Source organism: Solanum tuberosum, unplaced genomic scaffold (genome assembly GCF_000226075.1).
Source record: "Solanum tuberosum cultivar DM 1-3 516 R44 unplaced genomic scaffold, SolTub_3.0 scf00542, whole genome shotgun sequence".
In the NCBI taxonomy this organism is placed as follows: domain Eukaryota; kingdom Viridiplantae; phylum Streptophyta; class Magnoliopsida; order Solanales; family Solanaceae; genus Solanum; species Solanum tuberosum.
The window spans coordinates 145,410-163,862 of NW_006239465.1; the positions used below are offsets into that span (position 1 = coordinate 145,410).

The 18,453-nt window shown below is 35.6% G+C and overlaps 1 protein-coding gene across 1 annotated transcript; it reads left to right on the top strand.

The window, feature by feature from the left end:
- Nucleotides 1–348: 348 nt before the first annotated feature.
- LOC102579410 (nucleolar complex protein 4 homolog) lies at nt 349–11,412 on the top strand. Its single transcript, XM_006365255.2, has 16 exons — nt 349–778; nt 863–955; nt 1,041–1,117; nt 1,258–1,319; nt 1,419–1,470; nt 3,265–3,365; nt 5,865–5,938; nt 6,106–6,207; nt 7,722–7,780; nt 7,878–8,052; nt 8,675–8,848; nt 9,181–9,343; nt 10,216–10,273; nt 10,379–10,484; nt 10,839–11,048; nt 11,153–11,412. Exons 1-15 carry the CDS (start codon nt 404–406, stop codon nt 11,028–11,030), a joined length of 1,863 nt encoding a protein of 620 aa, XP_006365317.1. The 5' UTR covers nt 349–403; the 3' UTR covers nt 11,031–11,048; nt 11,153–11,412.
- Nucleotides 11,413–18,453: the final 7,041 nt, after the last annotated feature.

Genomic DNA, 18,453 nt, shown 5'->3' on the forward strand with positions numbered 1-18,453 from the left:
TCCTTTCAATTATCCCTATAATAAGGAAGACATAGTGCTTGTTGATGGCCACGATTCCAATATGACCCTCTGCTTAAGGATGAAAGAGTACTTCCACCCCAAACCTGGTTGGTAGTTCTAATTCTATTTGTAAAATTGAAGAGATTATGGAGAGTTGGCTATAAAGAATAATTCGTATTTTTTTTAATTAAAAAAAGACAAATAACACAAATTAATTAGTTTAAGAGTTCATGCATAAAAAAATTAGTGATACTCGTATTTTTATCTTAGTAAATTTTGAGGGGCAAAGAAAGGGTATAATAGGAATTTAAAATTGTCTTAAACCCTAAAATTTAAACGTTTTTCACTTTTGCGTCCTTGTTCTTTCTCTGCTGTTTTCTCCCAAAGCTCGAAGAAGTTAACAATGGCGTCTTCAATGCCATCAAAGAAGCAGAAGAAGAACAAAAAGCATGACAAATACTCACTCTCGGACCTCAAAACCCTAGGTCACCAGCTTCTTTCTTCAAGAGCTCATGTCAATAACCTTCCTCTTCTCCTCTCATTCATCACCCCTTCTACTCGTCCTAAATATGCACTTGAATCTCTCCTTTCTCTTCAATCATTCTTCATTCCATTACTTCCCCAACTCCCTTCTTCTACCGTATCCTCTTCCTTCACTTCTGACTCTCAAGGTGATCCTGAGTTTATTTATCGAACATGGGTTCGTTCCAAGTTTGACGACTTCGTTCAATCACTTCTGGATATTGTAATCTGTTCGCAATCCGATGACTCACTTAGAGTAAGTGCTAGTTCCATTTCTTTTATTTTTTTTTCAATTTATGGATATGATGTGTGTGTGTTAATTTCGTGTTTGGATGATTAGGAAGTTGTGTTGGACACGTTGATGGAGTTTGTGAAAGTTGGAAACGGTGGGAAGTTTCACTCTGCTATTTACTATAGGCTTCTCCATAACATTGTAAGTCACCTCTTTTATTTATTGCTTTTGTAGTTTATGCAAGGAATTTGATTTGAGGATACTTTGTTGTCTTTCTAAATTTTAGGTTCATTCCTCCCTTGAAATTGATGATATTTTGCTCGAGTTGCTCGCATCAAAGTATTTTAAGTACATTGATATCAGGTATGGAGACTATGTCCTCAAATGATTGTGTTTTCTTGTATGAGGTTGGGGGTACGGGTAGATTCGAAGTAGGAGTTTTAAGGAGAATGGAAGTAGGGGATTTTTACATGTTTTTCTGATCAGTTGGTTTCTTTCATCAGATATTTTACTTATATCAGCTTTGAAAAGCTTTCCCGAAGCATAGGAGCCAATGATATCTCAGGTATCACTACCTTATTTGCTATATGTTGATATCCTGTCTTTGCCTCTTGCATTTATCTTGTGCCTGTTTTCATCCCTTTTTTGCTGTTTCTACAATCAGACGATAGAAGGGAGAGACTAGACACCACCGGTGTGAATCAGCCAGAATCAAGGTTGGCTTAAATATCCGACTTATGCTTATTTCCTTCAGTGAGAAATTACTTAATGGAAAATACAATTTTTTTTATCAAGTGGATGATACAAAAGTGTTTCTTACACAATTAATGTATTTCTAACTATTCTTCTTTTTGTATTGGATGCTGATTGTTTCTATAACATTTGATTAACTATGGTAGATGAGTTACAGAAAGCCAATGCAATTAATGTTGTTGCACTACGAATTGTGATTATGTCATCCACTTTTGATGCTTCAGTGTGATTTATTTATCCTGAAACTGTATTCTTTGACCTTTTATTTTTCTTAATTTTATAGCAGCACTTCTAAATTGAATATAGATAACTAGAATGTTAAAGAAACATAGGTGATAGGTCTGACAAAGGATCAGCTAAATTGTATTTTCCAGGTCATTGCATCTTGCCTGTCAATTCTCATAGAGTGTCATCTGCATAATGGTTCTCAAAAACAGTAGAGTTCACCTTCTATATCCTTATCTAATTATATAGATGCCAAGTTTTGTGGCTATCTGAATTAAGGTGTCAATTGTTTTTCACTTCAACAGGTCTTCTTGCATAAATCTGAATTTTAAACTTGACAAAGATACATTCTCATTAGTTGACATTTAAGAAGTATTTCTGGTTAATTTTCTGGACAATTACCAGGTTAAACATTTAGCAAATCTAAACTACTATTGTTGCCCTAGCCCATTTACTAGTGAATACTATATAAGCCTGGAAAATGGTGGGGTTTTATGTGATCCCTGGAAATAGTTTTAAGTTTAGCACTAATAGCATGTTAAAATGGAATTATCATTCCTTGGTATGCATTAATTAGCATTTCTAATAGAGCCACAGAAATCCAACTTGGAAGTGCCTTTCAAGATCTCTTTTATCATTTCAACTCGGAAGCAACTTGGTCTTAAAGAATCTTGCAGTCAGAGTAAAACCTTGTCTTCTGTTTTCAATATCTTTTTTCTCCAACAATCAGTAAAATTTCATGATTGGTTGGTGAATATGAACTTAAAATATCAATAAGCTACAGATGGTGAATATTAGGTTAAAGATATGCAATGAAACTTCTAATTATAGAAGTATACCAGTACAATGGTGAAAGTTGTGTATAGATAAAAGATTATTTATTAAAAGGTAGAATATAATATGAAAAAATCAGCGTCGAAGAAAATTTGCTTGTTATAATGAACTGTCGTTATAGAAAGTGATTGTTATAGAAATGTTTTAACTACAGGGTCCAACGACGACTCTTTTATCAATGATTATCTGAAATTAATTTCTTTTTCTTATTTTGCCTTGGCATTTTCTCGTTGATATGTTTCAAGTGTTCCAATATAATTTCTTATAGATAATAATAATAATTTATTTAATGTTAATACAAAAGGTAAAGCTGAAATAGCTGATAAAAATGATCTCTTATATTTGGGGATCGGTTCAAAGTAATCCTTTAAATATACTCTTGATTAGTTCCGGCTTGCCATTTGTAAACCGAGCTTTATCACCTTTTTAGATCCATGATAGTTATCTAAGTATTTAATATGCAGTAGAAGTCTTGTCTTTTTATCTTCCTCATAAGATGTTTCTACTGTATATTAAATACTTTGATATCCTATTTGACAAAGTGTACATGACAGTTTTTTGTTTTGGGTGCCACATCTATTTTGAACTCATAGAAGCAGTTCTTACCTCTAGTGATTACCCAGAGGTTTTAGTTTATTAATGTCAAAACATTGCGCTCAAGATTTTCCTTTTGTAACTTTGTTTTTCATGATTTAAAGCTTGGACCTATCAGTTCACAAGTTATCTCATCTACTATCTTGTATCCCTCCCCCGGAAGGTTCAGATGACAAGACAGAATATGATATGTGGAACCCTGCAGGTAATTTCACTTGACCGATTGTTGAATCCTAACATAGTGCTTCATTTCTGTTTGACATCTAAAACAAGTATTATAACAAATAAGCCCAAGTCCCAAGCAAGTTGGGGTTGGTTATAAGAACTTCACTGCCCATGTTATTCCATTTACCTCTATATCACATCTACTTCTCTTAAGATATGAAAGAATGTTTGTCCTAACGGATTTCATGATCTATCATACTCCTTCCGTCCCATTTTATCTGACACCGTTTGACTTGGCACGGGGTTTAAGAAAAAAAAGGAAGAGTTTTGGATCCTGTGGTCTAAAACAATCCTTAGATATTTGTGTGGTTGTAAATCATTTCATTAAGGGTAAAAGAGAAATTATAAAGTTATAAATTGTTTCTAATTGTAGTAAGGTGCCATTCTTTTTGTGATGGACTAAAAAGGAAAAGGTGCCACATAAAATGGGACGTAGGGAGTAGTATTTAATTTTGCTATTTACTGTTGTGTAATCTCTTCTTATGAACAAATAGCTTTTTAAGTTTTTAATGATGTAATGCAATTGAAATGATCACATTTCATGGTCCTGATATAAACACTTCATGGCCTTATATTTTGTGTATTTGCAATTTTTATGCCTTTTGTATTAAGTTGGCAAAGTAAGTCGGTTTGAAGAACCGTATAAAGGAGGAAGGATTGCGATGGGTTGATGATCAGGGTAGAAACAGTCTAATTATGATATTCTCAAAAAAAAAAAAACAGTCTAATTATGATTGCATTTTGAGTACATGCATTTTTAGCCCCCAACTAATTTTTGGATTGACGATTGAGGTATCTTTGTATGATTGCATTTTTAGTGTAGCTACTGAAATGCAATGCTCATAGTTTGATGAGTGATTTGATCTTTTTAGATTATAAATGCCCTACATTGTTTTCTTTGGGATAAGGTATCTAAATTTATTAATGATGGGGAAACCACATGTACAAGATGTATTCAAAAAGCAAGAGGACCTACACAATTGCCCTGATGTTAATTTTTTGTTTTTTGAAGTTGACCAATTATGTCATGTCTTGAGTTGCACGCTCTAAGATTCTAAAACACAAAACATGAAGTAGCTCAAGCTCTACATAGAACGACAAATCTCAAGTACCCAATGACAAGGCATCTAAATATAACTTCAAAATATGAAAGCTATTAAGATTTGAGGGGTTTATCCATGGTCAAGGATAAAAGTGCACAATACTTTTGGAAGTCCATGCGTCCAAAGTGCAAAAACAAAAATCACGGAACATTAGAACTTTAAATTCTAGAATCAAGCCCCAATAATTTGTTCTTCTGTGACATCCAAATGCTTTTTGAAGGAACTCTCAACTAAGCCATTTTTTGATACCTTTCATGGAGGAGATTAGTGCACAATTGATTTTTACATATCTGTATATATCTGACCAGATCTTAGATAGATGTAGTAAATGGATCTTGCACTTGGCATAACAAAAAAGACACCCTATACAAACGGAAATGTCATCATGAATAGTTAAAAGGACTAAGTAGCATATCAAGTGAAGCTCAAAAAGAGTCGTTACAAACCAGAGAATATGGAGACAGACAAATAGAACAGGAATTTGTACATGAAGCCCCCCCTCCTCCCCTTCTCTCTCTTTTCCTCATTTCTTAAATTTAGAATTGAAGAAGTAATTGCTTTTTTCTGGGATTGCACCTATCTGTTTTATGTGTGTGCTTCTTTGACCTCTGTCCATGACTTGGCTTACCCATGGAGGAGGCCGACATTTTGCTTCAGATTGTTCCATACTTAGAATGATGGTGAGAGCTCTTTAAATAACATTTAAAAGAAAAAGAACATGATCGCTTTAAAAACATTATGATTTCTTAAAATAACATCATTCCCACCTTTTATTGAATTCACTTGCATTTGGCTTCTCTAAAAGAAGTCCCAACAAATACCAGGTCGCCTAGTTGCTACCTCTAGTAAAACTTTTGTCACCTCAAATACCTCTAGTCGCGGATTCAAACACTCCAAGAGTCTGGAATTTGATTGGAGAAAGGTAGGGCAGGTTCATTATCAGTCGAGTTCCAAACTGTGCATCTAGTTATAATAAAACTAAAACTTTTGCTGGCAATGGATCAAGTTACAATGGATTGGATTTTCTTTTTTTAATAAGGGGCGACGATGAATTGGATTTGACTATACTTTCTTGGTTGTTGCGTTCCCTGAGAGTGGTAGCTAGATACTTGCAAAGCAAGGGAAGTAAAATACCAATCACACAGGTGCAATGTGTATACGATACATATATCACTCTATTTGGTTTTGATTTTTGAAACATTCATTTGACAGGATTGTACAATTCAAGTTTTAGCAGTTTCTAGTTTTTACTATTTTAGGCCTATAGCAAGCTGCCCATATCATTCTTCTTGCCAATGCTTGAAATATGACATATTCTACCTGATGTTTTTGTCTTATTTCCTAGTGATTTGATTTTATATTTATATCCTATTTAGGTATATTTACTGAAAAAGAAAATGACAAAGGATACACTGGAAAGCAGCGCAAGGGTGAATCAACTAATATCAAGGTATTTAGTGAAAAAACCTTGTGATTTAAAAAGAAAAGAAATTAAGAATAAAAAAGAACCTTTTCCTCTGTGTACCTCACATTGTTGGATTGTTCCTTTATGGACATCTACTGATTCTCTTTGGGTTTTCATGCAAGCTAATATCTTAAATGCTTTGTGATCTTCAGGTTCTATCTCCAGCCAACATTGCAAAAAAGATGAAACTGAAATTTACAAAAGCCTGGATATCATTCCTTAGACTAACACTTCCTGTTGATGTTTACAAAGAGGTGAATAACAGTTCCATTGACTGGATATCTATTTCATGCATTGGAACAGGGTTTTGGTACTTGTATTATCTTTTTATTTCCATTTTCCGGGAACATTTGTGCTTCCATGATCTCTGCTCCTCTCCTCTTTTCTTATCCGGTATCTCTTGATCCAAGTTGTGTAAGTGATGCTGTCATATTACACCTTGATTCTTATTTGACCTTTAAAGTTTTGTAGTGCATAGCATGTTTATGTGAAGAAATAGAAATGCATCTTATTGTTAATAGTCCCTTTATATATGATTTAGCATTTTCATGAATTTATCTTTATCGTGAAATTGTGAAATTTTATCCTTACTATAGCTTTGACCAACCTCAACTAGCCTTTGAAAGCCGATGGGGAGCAATTCTGGGGCGGAGAAGTAAAATCTATGTCACATTGATTTTTCTAATGACAGATCATCCAGAAGAGAGGTAGTTTCAAGTATCTTCGGTCGATTATCCAAGGAAAATGAGAGATTGACAAGGATGTCACTCATCGTATTTGTATAGTGTGTGGATGAAATGGAGGATGGCTTTCAGAGTCTTGTGTGATAAGAGGTGCCACCTAGAATAAAGGCAAGTTCTACAGAGCGATAGTTAGACCAACTATGTTGTATGGCACGGAGTGTTGGCCAGTCAAAAACTCACATTCAGAAGATGAAAGTGGTGGAGATAAAGATATTATGGTGGATGTGTGGGTATATCAGAAGAGAGAATTAAAAATGAGGATATTTGAGATTAGGTGTGGGGGACTTCAATTGAGGACAAGATGCGAGAAGCGAGGTTGAGATGGTTTGGGTATGTGATGAGGAGGAGATGCACGGATGCCCCAATGCGGAGGTGTGAGTGATTGGTTGTGGATGGATTCATGAGAGGCAGAGGTAGTCCAAAGAAATATTAGGGAGAGGTGATTAGACAGGACATGACACAATTGCAGTTACCGTGGACATGACCTTACATAGGAAGGTGTGGAGGATGCGAATTAGTGGAGAAGGTTAATATGTAGGAGTGCGTCCCTACTAGTTCGTGGGAGTGCTTTGTCTTGTGTCCTTACTAGTGGTCGTAGGATTACTCTTGTAGTTTCTTGTTCCTCGATTTTTGTGAAATATCTATTATTTCATGTAGTTTGTTTGTTGTATTACATTGTTATAGTACTGGTATGCTACTGTCTGTTGTTTTTGTTTAGATATAGTCTATTGTACTTCCATTATGTCTTTTCCTAGTTTGTCTTCGTCTTGAGCCAGGGGTCTATTGGAAACAACCTCTCTACATCACCTCTGAGGTAGAGGTAAGGTTTGCGTACCGACTACCCTCCCTAGACCCCATTGTGTGGGACTACACTGGGTATGTTGTTGTTTTACCCGCTTAACAATTTGGTTGAAGTGGTATTATTCCACAGCCAGCTTTGTTTTGATTCTGTTTTGCTTTTTTACTCCTGAAACACGATTATTATGATGATTTTTAACATTTTCTCTTTTGCTTTCTGATCTCAGGTTCTGGTTAACCTTCATCAAGTTGTTATTCCCTATCTGTCTAATCCTCTTATGTTGTGGTAACACATTGTACTTTCTTCTTGTTTGTCTCATTGATTCTATTCTTTCATACTTGATAAGTTTTGTTGAGTAACTGCAGTACTTTTTCATATGCAGTGATTTCTTAACGCGGTCATATGATATTGGTGGGGTAGTCAGTGTGATGGCTCTTAGCAGCTTGTTTGTTCTCATGACACAACATAGTCTTGAATACCCCAACTTCTATGAAAAGCTCTATGCTCTATTGGAACCTTCTATTTTTATGGCAAAACATAGGGCAAAGTTCTTCCAGGTAATAGCAAAAACTTGTATGTTCCCCTCTTTGTATTGGTTTGCTATGTGGACTATCAGACTATCAGTTCTGTTTTGAGGGATTGTAGTTTGTGCTTAAAAGGTTTTGGTTTGGAGTTCTTCTTGACTTGAGCTGCTATACCAAATCCCATATGTAACATAAATTTCCACCTGAGGGCAGGTACTTCGGCCGAAAATATGTGCATCTTTGTTGCATGCTTCCAATGAAAGTATGAATTACTGTACACTTGGAAATGTTCTGCATATTCTACATTTTCTGCATATGGTTTTAAGATTACTGTCATCTCTGTAGTTTAGGAAGTGGATTTTAGGTTCATAACGTTCACGTAGTTCCATCATTGGTTCTCTGGAGAATTGCATTCTGAACTGATCTGATCAAAGCAGAAAAGGGGATATCTGAATTATGTGATATTTTGTGTTTTTCTTCATTGAAAAATCAGTTGATTTCTGAGCGCAATAAAAGAAGATGCCAGTACAGCATGGTTTACTTGTCAATTAATTTGCTTTATTGTCTTTGATGGAAATACCTTTTTCAATATGTCGCACTATGTCAGATCTAGTTATTATGTTTATGGACACTAACTACAGAATGTCACTTGCAGCTTCTTGATTCGTGCCTGAAATCACCACTTCTTCCTGCATATTTGGCGGCTGCATTTTGTAAAAAACTCAGTCGGATATCGCTCGCTGTCCCTCCTTCAGGAGCATTAGTCATTATTGCTCTAATTCATAATCTCTTACGGAGACATCCTTCAATAAATTGCTTGGTGCACCAGGTAAGACTATGGAGTCTTGCCCTACTTTTCTGCTGAAGTCATTGTTTGAGATGTCGTATCTATGTGGGACAGTGAAGGGATAAAGTGAGACTTAGAGAACCCCTAGTTTATGTAGAAGACTAATTTGTTGAGTAGAGTGGATGTACAACACTCATATAGTTGACCCCAACTGCTTTGGGATTGGGGAATAGTTATTATTTTTTAATGAATGGATGACACACATAAGTGCAAAATATTTCTGCTTGGAAAATGTCAATAGTAAAGTTTTTTGCCTGCTGCCTCATCATTGTGACAGTTGTAAAACTCATATTTGAGATAAAAATTCTTTGTAGGAGGATGGTAATGAGACTACTAAAGACACTACAGGAGCAGAGAGTGGGGCTGACGATGATAGCACTGAAGCCTCCAGTCCCAGCAGAGAAATGTCAAGCGTCAAGTCTAGCATTGATCCTTTTGATGACAAGCAGACTGATCCTTTGAAGACTAACGCAATGAGTAATTTTCTTGTTTCATTAGTTGTCATATTTTAAAGTTCAATCATTCAGCAATTTCACAAAAAAAATCAATTTTTAAAATAAAGTTAATTGTTCAGCTACCAGTCTCCTATACCACTTCTTGTTTCTTTCTAAATTGAGTTGAAAAGGCATTCCCATGACCTTAGTACTCTAAGCTTCAGTCGTTCAACCAATGTAGTGTCAAGCGTTTTGCCATCTCCTCTTTTTTATTTCTAATCAATTAAAAGGCTTTTCAAAGTCCCCAATCAACTTGAATTGGTACTTGTCTTTGTTTTTTGGTTATTAGTATTATTACTTTTTTTTTGGTGGAGAATACTTTTCTTTCTTCTTTTGGTGGAAAGGGATGGCCAAGGAATTACTTGACCTTTCTTAGCTACATGATCTTTGCATTGGTGTTGGGAACAAGTGCAATTTCTTCTTTGGCATTTCAACTTTTGTTTTGTTAGCGTAACTTGATCAAGTGTACCTTTAAGTGGATGTTAAGTTTTCTGGACCAACATTCTCAGTGTTTTTGCTTTAGTCATTAGAAATGTTTGGGTGTATTTGTAACTTGATCAAAACAGATTGTATTCTGTTATTATGTTTTTGGTATACAAAGAGTTCCCCTGTAGATGCAGAAGCAATCCTAGAAGTATTAGAATCATGCTAGGCTTGCTGTTTTTATTCCTAGATTTTCATACTTTTTTGTTAAGGGGCTTTCAGTACTACATAAGTACTGGTTTATAATACAAATTGTTTCCTTCTCAAAAAAAGAAGAAGTGTTCGCGTTCCTCAATGTAAAGTTTTTCCTTTTATTTGTTTATAACACTATTCTTGACTTATATGATGTGTTAAATTTCTACCTTTCTACAGGGAGCTCTCTGTGGGAAGTTGACACACTCCGTCATCACTACTGCCCGCCAGTTTCAAGGTAAGTGTATCATATTTTTATAGCTTTTCCTGTGTCAACGTGCATTAACGGTTAGTTTAATTGAGCCTTTGATTTAAGTCTCTTACTTTTTTCTTTACGTGTTAGATTTGTTTTGTCCCTCGAGAACGATTTGACAGTCAGAGCTAAAACTACTGAAGTATCAGTCAAAGATTTCAGTTCTGGTTCATATGCAACAATTTTTGGTGATGAGGTAATGTTCACTACACAACTGTATTTGTTTTGGTTATATAATCATTCACTTCTTGGTTGACAATACTTTTTTCTTAGAGAAGTTTGCTCCAATTGGCTTACATACTTTCTTCATTATTATGATTGCTTCTGTAACCGATGAATTGTTTCATTTAGTTAAATGGCCTGAGTTTCTTTTCCATTTATCTTTAGGGGTTGTCATAGTAAGATTAAATCTCTTGTCAGGTTTTTGGCATTTCTTTTACTGGTTTAAGCATTTTGGATCCTTCTTTATCATATGCTGGCCATCTGCCTCATTTACTATATCTGTTAATGTTCCATGTAATAGCGTTCTAACTATAATACCTCGTTGCAGATTAGGAGGCGAGTTAAACAGGTCCCCCTTGCGTTCTACACAGCAACTCCAACTATGTTGTTTCCGGAGTCAGATTTTCTTGGTTGGAGTTTCAAAATGAAGGATAAGGATAGTACTACAGTGCTGGACAATACATCAAAAGAAAATGATCATATTTCTGCAAAACGAAGTCGAGTGGAGGAGACCTCATGATCTTATCAGAACCAAATGGTACTCGACCTTCTATCAACTTTCGTTACTAATTTTTTGTTCTTTCTAATTTGTATCATGATACATTCAAATTTCTCCTTTCTTTCTTTCTTTCTTTCTTTCAGGAAGCAATTTTTTTGACAATTTCACTAAGCTGTACTTGAATGCTTAGTGGCTTAATTAAAGTCTTGTATTTTGTCACTGTAGACTAGTCAGGGAGAGAATATAAATTGGGAGAATTTAGTCATTTACTGTTTGCCCACGAGGCTCAAAAATATTACCAGAAAAAAATACCCATTTCAGAAATATTAGATTGTATACCAAATTTGGTAAAAATATTTTATAATATACTTGGTATGTATGTCGTATAGTTTTGGGGGATGCATTTCTTATCTTGTATTGTCATATACCTTAAAGAAGTTGTTTTGGTTACCCGGATGGGATAGACAATGATATCTAATGACTTTTGAGATGAATTATCCCACTTTTTATGTACAATATTGTTTTCGGGTCTAACTTATACTCATAACTAAATGCGGGATAAAATAATCATGCATTTAATTTTGGTATTGTCATTCCTTGTTCCATTGACCAATCAATTAATGTGATTCAATTATTTTTACTTTTCGTATATATGTAATTAATAAAAACAGCACAATTTTGTACTGTGCGAATTTAGTCCAACCTATATAATCATATAATATTCCCATAAATTTGTCTCAATGAATGTAGACATTATTTGCAATAAATTTTCTCTGAACTACGAAAAATAAATTGCAATTATAAATAAATAAAACAATATTTTTATTGTTGAAATTGTGTGTACAATTTTGTGTTTTCTCGTGATTTGACGGTTATTAATAGAGTATTTTTTAAAAGGAAAAAGGAAAAATTCTTTTGGCCAGAAAATTTGGTCAAAATGGTAAAATAACATATATTCACACTATTTTATTGTACATTTGTGAACATTTTACCCTTTTAACTTTAATACATTTTAATAAAAAAATCAGTTTATTTTAAAGTAAAAAAGATATTATAGACTTTAATTTTCTGGTCATTTAACATTACCCTTTTATAGCCTTTTTATAAGCATAAGCTCGAATTTAGGGTGAAAATTACCTCCAAGAAACTCTAATGCCACTTAGAATTTAAAGAACATGAATTGAGTTTGTGTTAATTTCAGTAATTTTCGAGATCTACAAACTCCCTTTTCATTTGTGAAGAATCTAATCAAACACTTAGTTTACATGATAATTGAATATTGTTTCACTAATTTGAAAGTACAATCACATGCATGTAAACACGAACTACACCATATAAAGCCACAATCTAAAATCATGCAGTTACAACCGTTCGTTTCAATACTTTTTGGAGAAGAAACCTTCAAAGAATCTTCACACGAATTTTAATGGAATTGGAGAAGGAAGAAGGAGAAGAAGCGTTTGTTCTTTTGGAATTGTAAAGAATGCTAAGATACGTTGGTTTCTCCTGTGAGAACCCTTTTATAATTCTAAAAGGACACAACTATTCAAATAGTTGTCTTTTCATTATATATATATACGCGCACTCTCTCCGTCCAACAATACTTGTCCACTATACTATTCTAAGATGTCCAGCAATACTTGTTCAATTTATGAAATCAATGGATAATTTTACACTTAGTTTCTAATTTACCCTTATCATTAATTATAATTATTTCTCCATTAAATTTTTCAAGACATTGTATTTATTATATTCAAAAAGTGATATAGTAAAAATCACTCTTCTATTTATAGTTTCTTAAGAAATGTGTAAAGTCAATAGTTTGATAAGTATTATTGGACAAGGGAGTATATATCTATTTTCTTCTCACATTGTTCCTGATTGATCCACATGAGTGACCCGTTCCAATTTCCTTCCATTTGAAAACCACCAACCCTGCCGGGCCTAAAAATCTTATTGCTTCCTCCCTGTGGCCAATCACAGGTCCACAACCTTATTATTTAGTAATTTTTGGATTTTTTTAAAATATAAAGCATGACAAAAGAAGCAGAATCATATTTCTAACACAAAATATACTCTAGGTGTTCATATCTCACCTAATTAATCTTTCAAAATTATGTAATTGAATGCCTCATTCATGTGGAACTTCCTTAAGAATAATTAGGGCCATTAATCGGTATATGAGACTGATCTTTTCTTAATCAGAGGTCTTGATTCGAGCCTTACACGGAAGCGCTTCCTCCTGAATGGAACGTACGCTACACGAATTCAAAATAGTCAGACTCCAATACAAATATAAGGCATTGGGTGGGAAAAAAAAACAGGGTCATTAAGTGGTAATATTAATAGGATAGGATGCACTAGTAGCTCACTTTTTCATGTTTGGATACATATATGTTAAACCTAATTTTAGCAATTTCACTTCAACTGTTTGTCATAGATATGTTTGGTTAACTATGGTGCTTGTTGCTCCACAATATACACGCAAGTGTATGTGGTCGCTCAAGTAATATAGATTCTTTAAGAAACGAGTTATCGTTCCCAAGGGACTTATAATCAATTTATATTTTACACTTACTTCTACAAATAAAAGCAAAAGTAACCGTTTAAGAGATTGTGATGATTGTTATCTACTAATAATTATGCACTAAATAAAAGTAACCAATTGTGAACGACTTTAATATGATGATTCAAGCAAGTAAAAGACAATTCCAGGGCTGCAACATATATTGAATTTCATGTATCATATTTTTGGCTTAGAACTAATTTCAGTTGTCAAGTTATTGGTTTACAGGGTTAATTATATGAGTCGGGTTCACACCTCTCGTCGCCTACCCCAGTTAGCTATCTAACTACATCGTTGAGCAGGGTTAAATAGACTAACTGGCGAGCATTTATATTTCATCCTGTTTCGTAACCAAGCAAGGTGTTCATCTGGGCGTCACTCCTGAACACTAATCACCTCAATCTAATGGGTGTACCGAGCTCTCTATATTATTTGATCTATCTAATCTCTCCTCTCTCGATTTTAAGATTAGACAATATATTTATCTTACGGTGCGCAAGCATAAAATACTAAAACAAGAATATAGAAGTAATTTATAATGACAACCAAGAATTAATTCAAAAGGCCTTTAATAATCAACAATTCATTCGTAGCTACAACCCTAGAATAAGGGCGTTTAGCCACTCATGCTATTAGAAAACCACAAAATACAATTGTTCATGCGATTTCCGGAAAATAGAAGAGTTAGAAGATCAAAACCTATTATAAACTTGGAATCTTGCTCTTGCACACCCAATAAAAGTCGAACCCCAATAACGGAGCCCTAATGATCTATTTATAATAGTAGGGAAAGTTGAAGACAAAACCTACTAAAATTAGGAATCCTTTTAACTAATGTTTTTGTTGAAAAATCGAAATTTTCGTGGAGCCTCGCGCCTCTCATTGCGCCTAACAGTTATTGCAGGTGTTTCCCCTTTGGCGCGGAGCGCCTAGCAGTGCGCCTGAGAAAGTTCTCAGAACTTTGGGTGCTGGCATGTCGCGCCTAGCAGTGCGCCCAAAAAGTCTTTCTGAACTTTAGGCCCTCGCGTGCGCGCCTAGCAGTGCGCTATCCCTTGTGCCTTTTGCCTTAGTCGTTTGTTGGCTCATTTTTGCTCCTTCTTTCTTCGTTTCAACTCCAAATTTTTCGAGAGTTCCTGAAACAACTAATCACGTGTGTGAGTGCACAATCATCACAAGTTACACCAAAAATCAAGCTAATAACTAAAGATCATTCTTTAAACTAATCAATTCATGGGTAAATATTGACAACTTAAGCATATAAATATACCTAAGATCACCACCCCACACTTAGACTTTTGTTTGTCCTCAAACAATCTCTAAACTATCAACTCTTTTTTCACAACCCTTGGACTTATCAACCCACCTTAAAATCAACCAAACAATTTTAATCACGATCTTGTAGTTCACAATGGATGCAATATGTCACAACAATTACACCAAGTTACAACACATGCTCAAAGAATGACCCTTTTATTATTTTTTCGGGATAATGCAAACTCATACAAACACATCAATTAGATAATCCTACACATGCCATGAATGCCCTCACTTGTTCTTGTTTAGTAAAGCCTTTCACTCAATCAATTACAATATCAACAAGGCCTATTTTTCAAACAATCAACTCACTCTCACAAAAGAAGTTCTTACTTTTCTCAACATACCATAAGCTTGCTAATAGTGTATTCTCACTTTCGCATTATATTTCTCAAGGAATCAAGAGAACTTTCATTTGGCTGTAATGTCGGCTTAAGGTAAGGGAGGGAATATTTGAGAACAATTTTTAGTGACTACACCTCCCTAATGCACATGTCATTATCTTGCCAACAATCTCCTTCATTTTTCTTTCCTCTTAGTACACACTTCATGAATATTTACCCCTCTTTGTGGCTCCATCTTTGCCCTTTATTATATATATTTTTTCATGCCTTCACACTAGCCACCCTCACTCTAGATTTTAAGGTTCGAGTAAGGTCCACATTATCCTTGATAGGACCAGGGCCAATGTTTCAAACATGGTTCTGAAATAGCCACCCTCAATTGAGTTTAGGTGCACATTGTCACTAAGGACCAAGGCCAAAACATTTTTTATTTATTTATCCTTTTTTTCTTCCACACAATGTAGCATTTCACCCTTTATTATCTCAATCAACAATTTTCAACCCTTTTTCTTAACATTGTGCATTAAGGCTCTTATTAGGATCAAAAGAACTTGGTTTCAAACAAACGGGTTAAGGCTTATCATGTGGCTTATCAATAAACAAGGCTAAAGGCTCAATGGGGCTTCACTAGGGATAATTTCAATGGTAGACATACAAGTAGAATCAAGAATTGGCTATTTCAAAGAAACACCTCAATCACATTCCCTAAGTCATACAAGCTACAAATTCAACACAGACAAGGCAAGTTCTAGATATCAAGTTAATAAAGAACCAATCAACTCTCACCACAAATGGCATCATGACACATATAAGGATATATCAACTAACATGCTCATTAAACTTGCATTACGGTATCACTACACAATTAAGCCCATTTTTATTTTATTTTGAGTCAAAACTAGGAACACATGCTTGTTACAAGGTTAACACTCTATTGCACTTTTCCAATTATGACTACCCATGATGTTTGGATAACTTATTCGGACATAGTTTCAAAAAATCAAGGTTGGTTTCTTAATCCTACTCCTCTATGTGACTAATTTTCCCTTAAGACGGTCGCCATCCATTCATCATTGGGAACTGCCACTCCTATGACGACTCTAAGACTCAATAAAGCAATAAACTAGTCCTAGTCGGTTCGAATGAACAATCCTCAGTAAAAGTACCGAAAATAAACGCTGAGGAACCCAAAATAAAAAAATTTAAAAAATTTAACTAAAAAACTAACACTAGACTCGATAAAGCAGTAAACAACTATATACAACAGAGACATATTACCTCACCCCACACTTTAAAAATAAGCACCGTCCTCAATGCATAATTAAAGCAAAGTATAGAGTTAGGAATACTCTCTCGGGCCTCTAGGCCTCGTCGTCACTGCCATCGAACACCATCAAGGCATTCTCCTCCCCATCCACAACATCATCCTCCTCATCATCCATAGCTTCATTAACAGTGGCCTCATCATCATCCAGATGCTCTAAGAATGCGGGACCAGTCTTGCATAAAAATGCTGCACTCTCGGTCAAGGGGTAGCGCTCTGTCATGGTTTCCATCTCATCATTTGTAACATGACGGTCACCTATCCGCAGTTGCAATTCCGCCATCCCAAACATTCTTGTCATGACACTATCATCACGAGCTTGCCTCTCTTGGGAAGACAAGACATGTCCATGAGATGTGTCTAGTGCCTTAGTGCGGGTCACATCAACTAACTTACCCGTCAGATCCGGGTGAAAAGCAATAGTCAAGTCACAAGCCTCCTCCTCTATACCCTGGGCCCTCAAGAAACGGTTTATTAAACCCCATAGCAAAACCGCCACCTCAAGTTATTCCTGAATTTCATCACATTATACCTCATGATTGCCCCAACATTAATAGGTATTTCCTTCATCAACATATATACAAGCACTACTCTATCCTTTGTCACCTCAGTCAAATGCTTCGCTGGAAGCAATACACTACAAACTATCTTCAGCCACACCCTAGCAATCAGATTAAAATTCGCAAAGTGAAGGGTGGAATGCCTCCCGGTATCATTACTACGCGTCCACCTAGCCGTTAACTCTACCCCACACAATGTGTGTTGAATATCTCTATATGGGGGTTTCTCTTTCAACCTATTATCCTCCCCATCCACAACATCATCCTCCTCATCATCCATAGCTTCATTAACAGTGGCCTCATCATCATCCAGATGCTCTAAGAATGCGGGACCAGTCTTGCATAAAAATGCTGCACTCTCGGTCAAGGGGTAGCGCTCTGTCATGGTTTCCATCTCATCATTTGTAACATGACGGTCACCTATCCGCAGTTGCAATTCCGCCATCCCAAACATTCTTGTCATGACACTATCATCACGAGCTTGCCTCTCTTGGGAAGACAAGACATGTCCATGAGATGTGTCTAGTGCCTTAGTGCGGGTCACATCAACTAACTTACCCGTCAGATCCGGGTGAAAAGCAATAGTCAAGTCACAAGCCTCCTCCTCTATACCCTGGGCCCTCAAGAAACGGTTTATTAAACCCCATAGCAAAACCGCCACCTCAAGTTATTCCTGAATTTCATCACATTATACCTCATGATTGCCCCAACATTAATAGGTATTTCCTTCATCAACATATATACAAGCACTACTCTATCCTTTGTCACCTCAGTCAAATGCTTCGCTGGAAGCAATACACTACAAACTATCTTCAGCCACACCCTAGCAATCAGATTAAAATTCGCAAAGTGAAGGGTGGAATGCCTCCCGGTATCATTACTACGCGTCCACCTAGCCGTTAACTCTACCCCACACAATGTGTGTTGAATATCTCTATATGGGGGTTTCTCTTTCAACCTATTAAAGTCATCGGCATCACAGTTTAGGGTGCCCAACAGCTCATTCAGAATCCTAGCCGAAAATTTCACATCTTTGCCTCTAATAGGCACAATTTTGTACTTAGTTTCTGTGAGCCAATTAGCATAAAATTCATGAACTAAAGACAGATTACAGTCACCCGGATGATTGAAAATAAATCTCAATCCCAACAAAACGACAGTCCTATAAATACCCGGAAATTGAGACTGCAACCTTACCTCGTCGACGTACTCATCCCCCATATATTTGGGTTTCCTCTGACAGTCAAACCATGTCAATCCATACTGCTGCATCGCCTTTTTCTCAAATTTTTGGGGTGGTTCTCAATTTCTGGACCCGGAAGCTTCACCCTTCCTA

Bases quoted from the DNA above. Each gene is read 5' to 3' on its own strand.
- LOC102579410 (XM_006365255.2), top strand. From the start codon at position 404: ATGGCGTCTTCAATGCCATCAAAGAAGCAGAAGAAGAACAAAAAGCAT. The intron at 779-862 runs GTAAGTGCTAGT...TTGGATGATTAG, and splicing joins AATCCGATGACTCACTTAGA to GAAGTTGTGTTGGACACGTT. The intron at 8,849-9,180 runs GTAAGACTATGG...AATTCTTTGTAG, and splicing joins TAAATTGCTTGGTGCACCAG to GAGGATGGTAATGAGACTAC.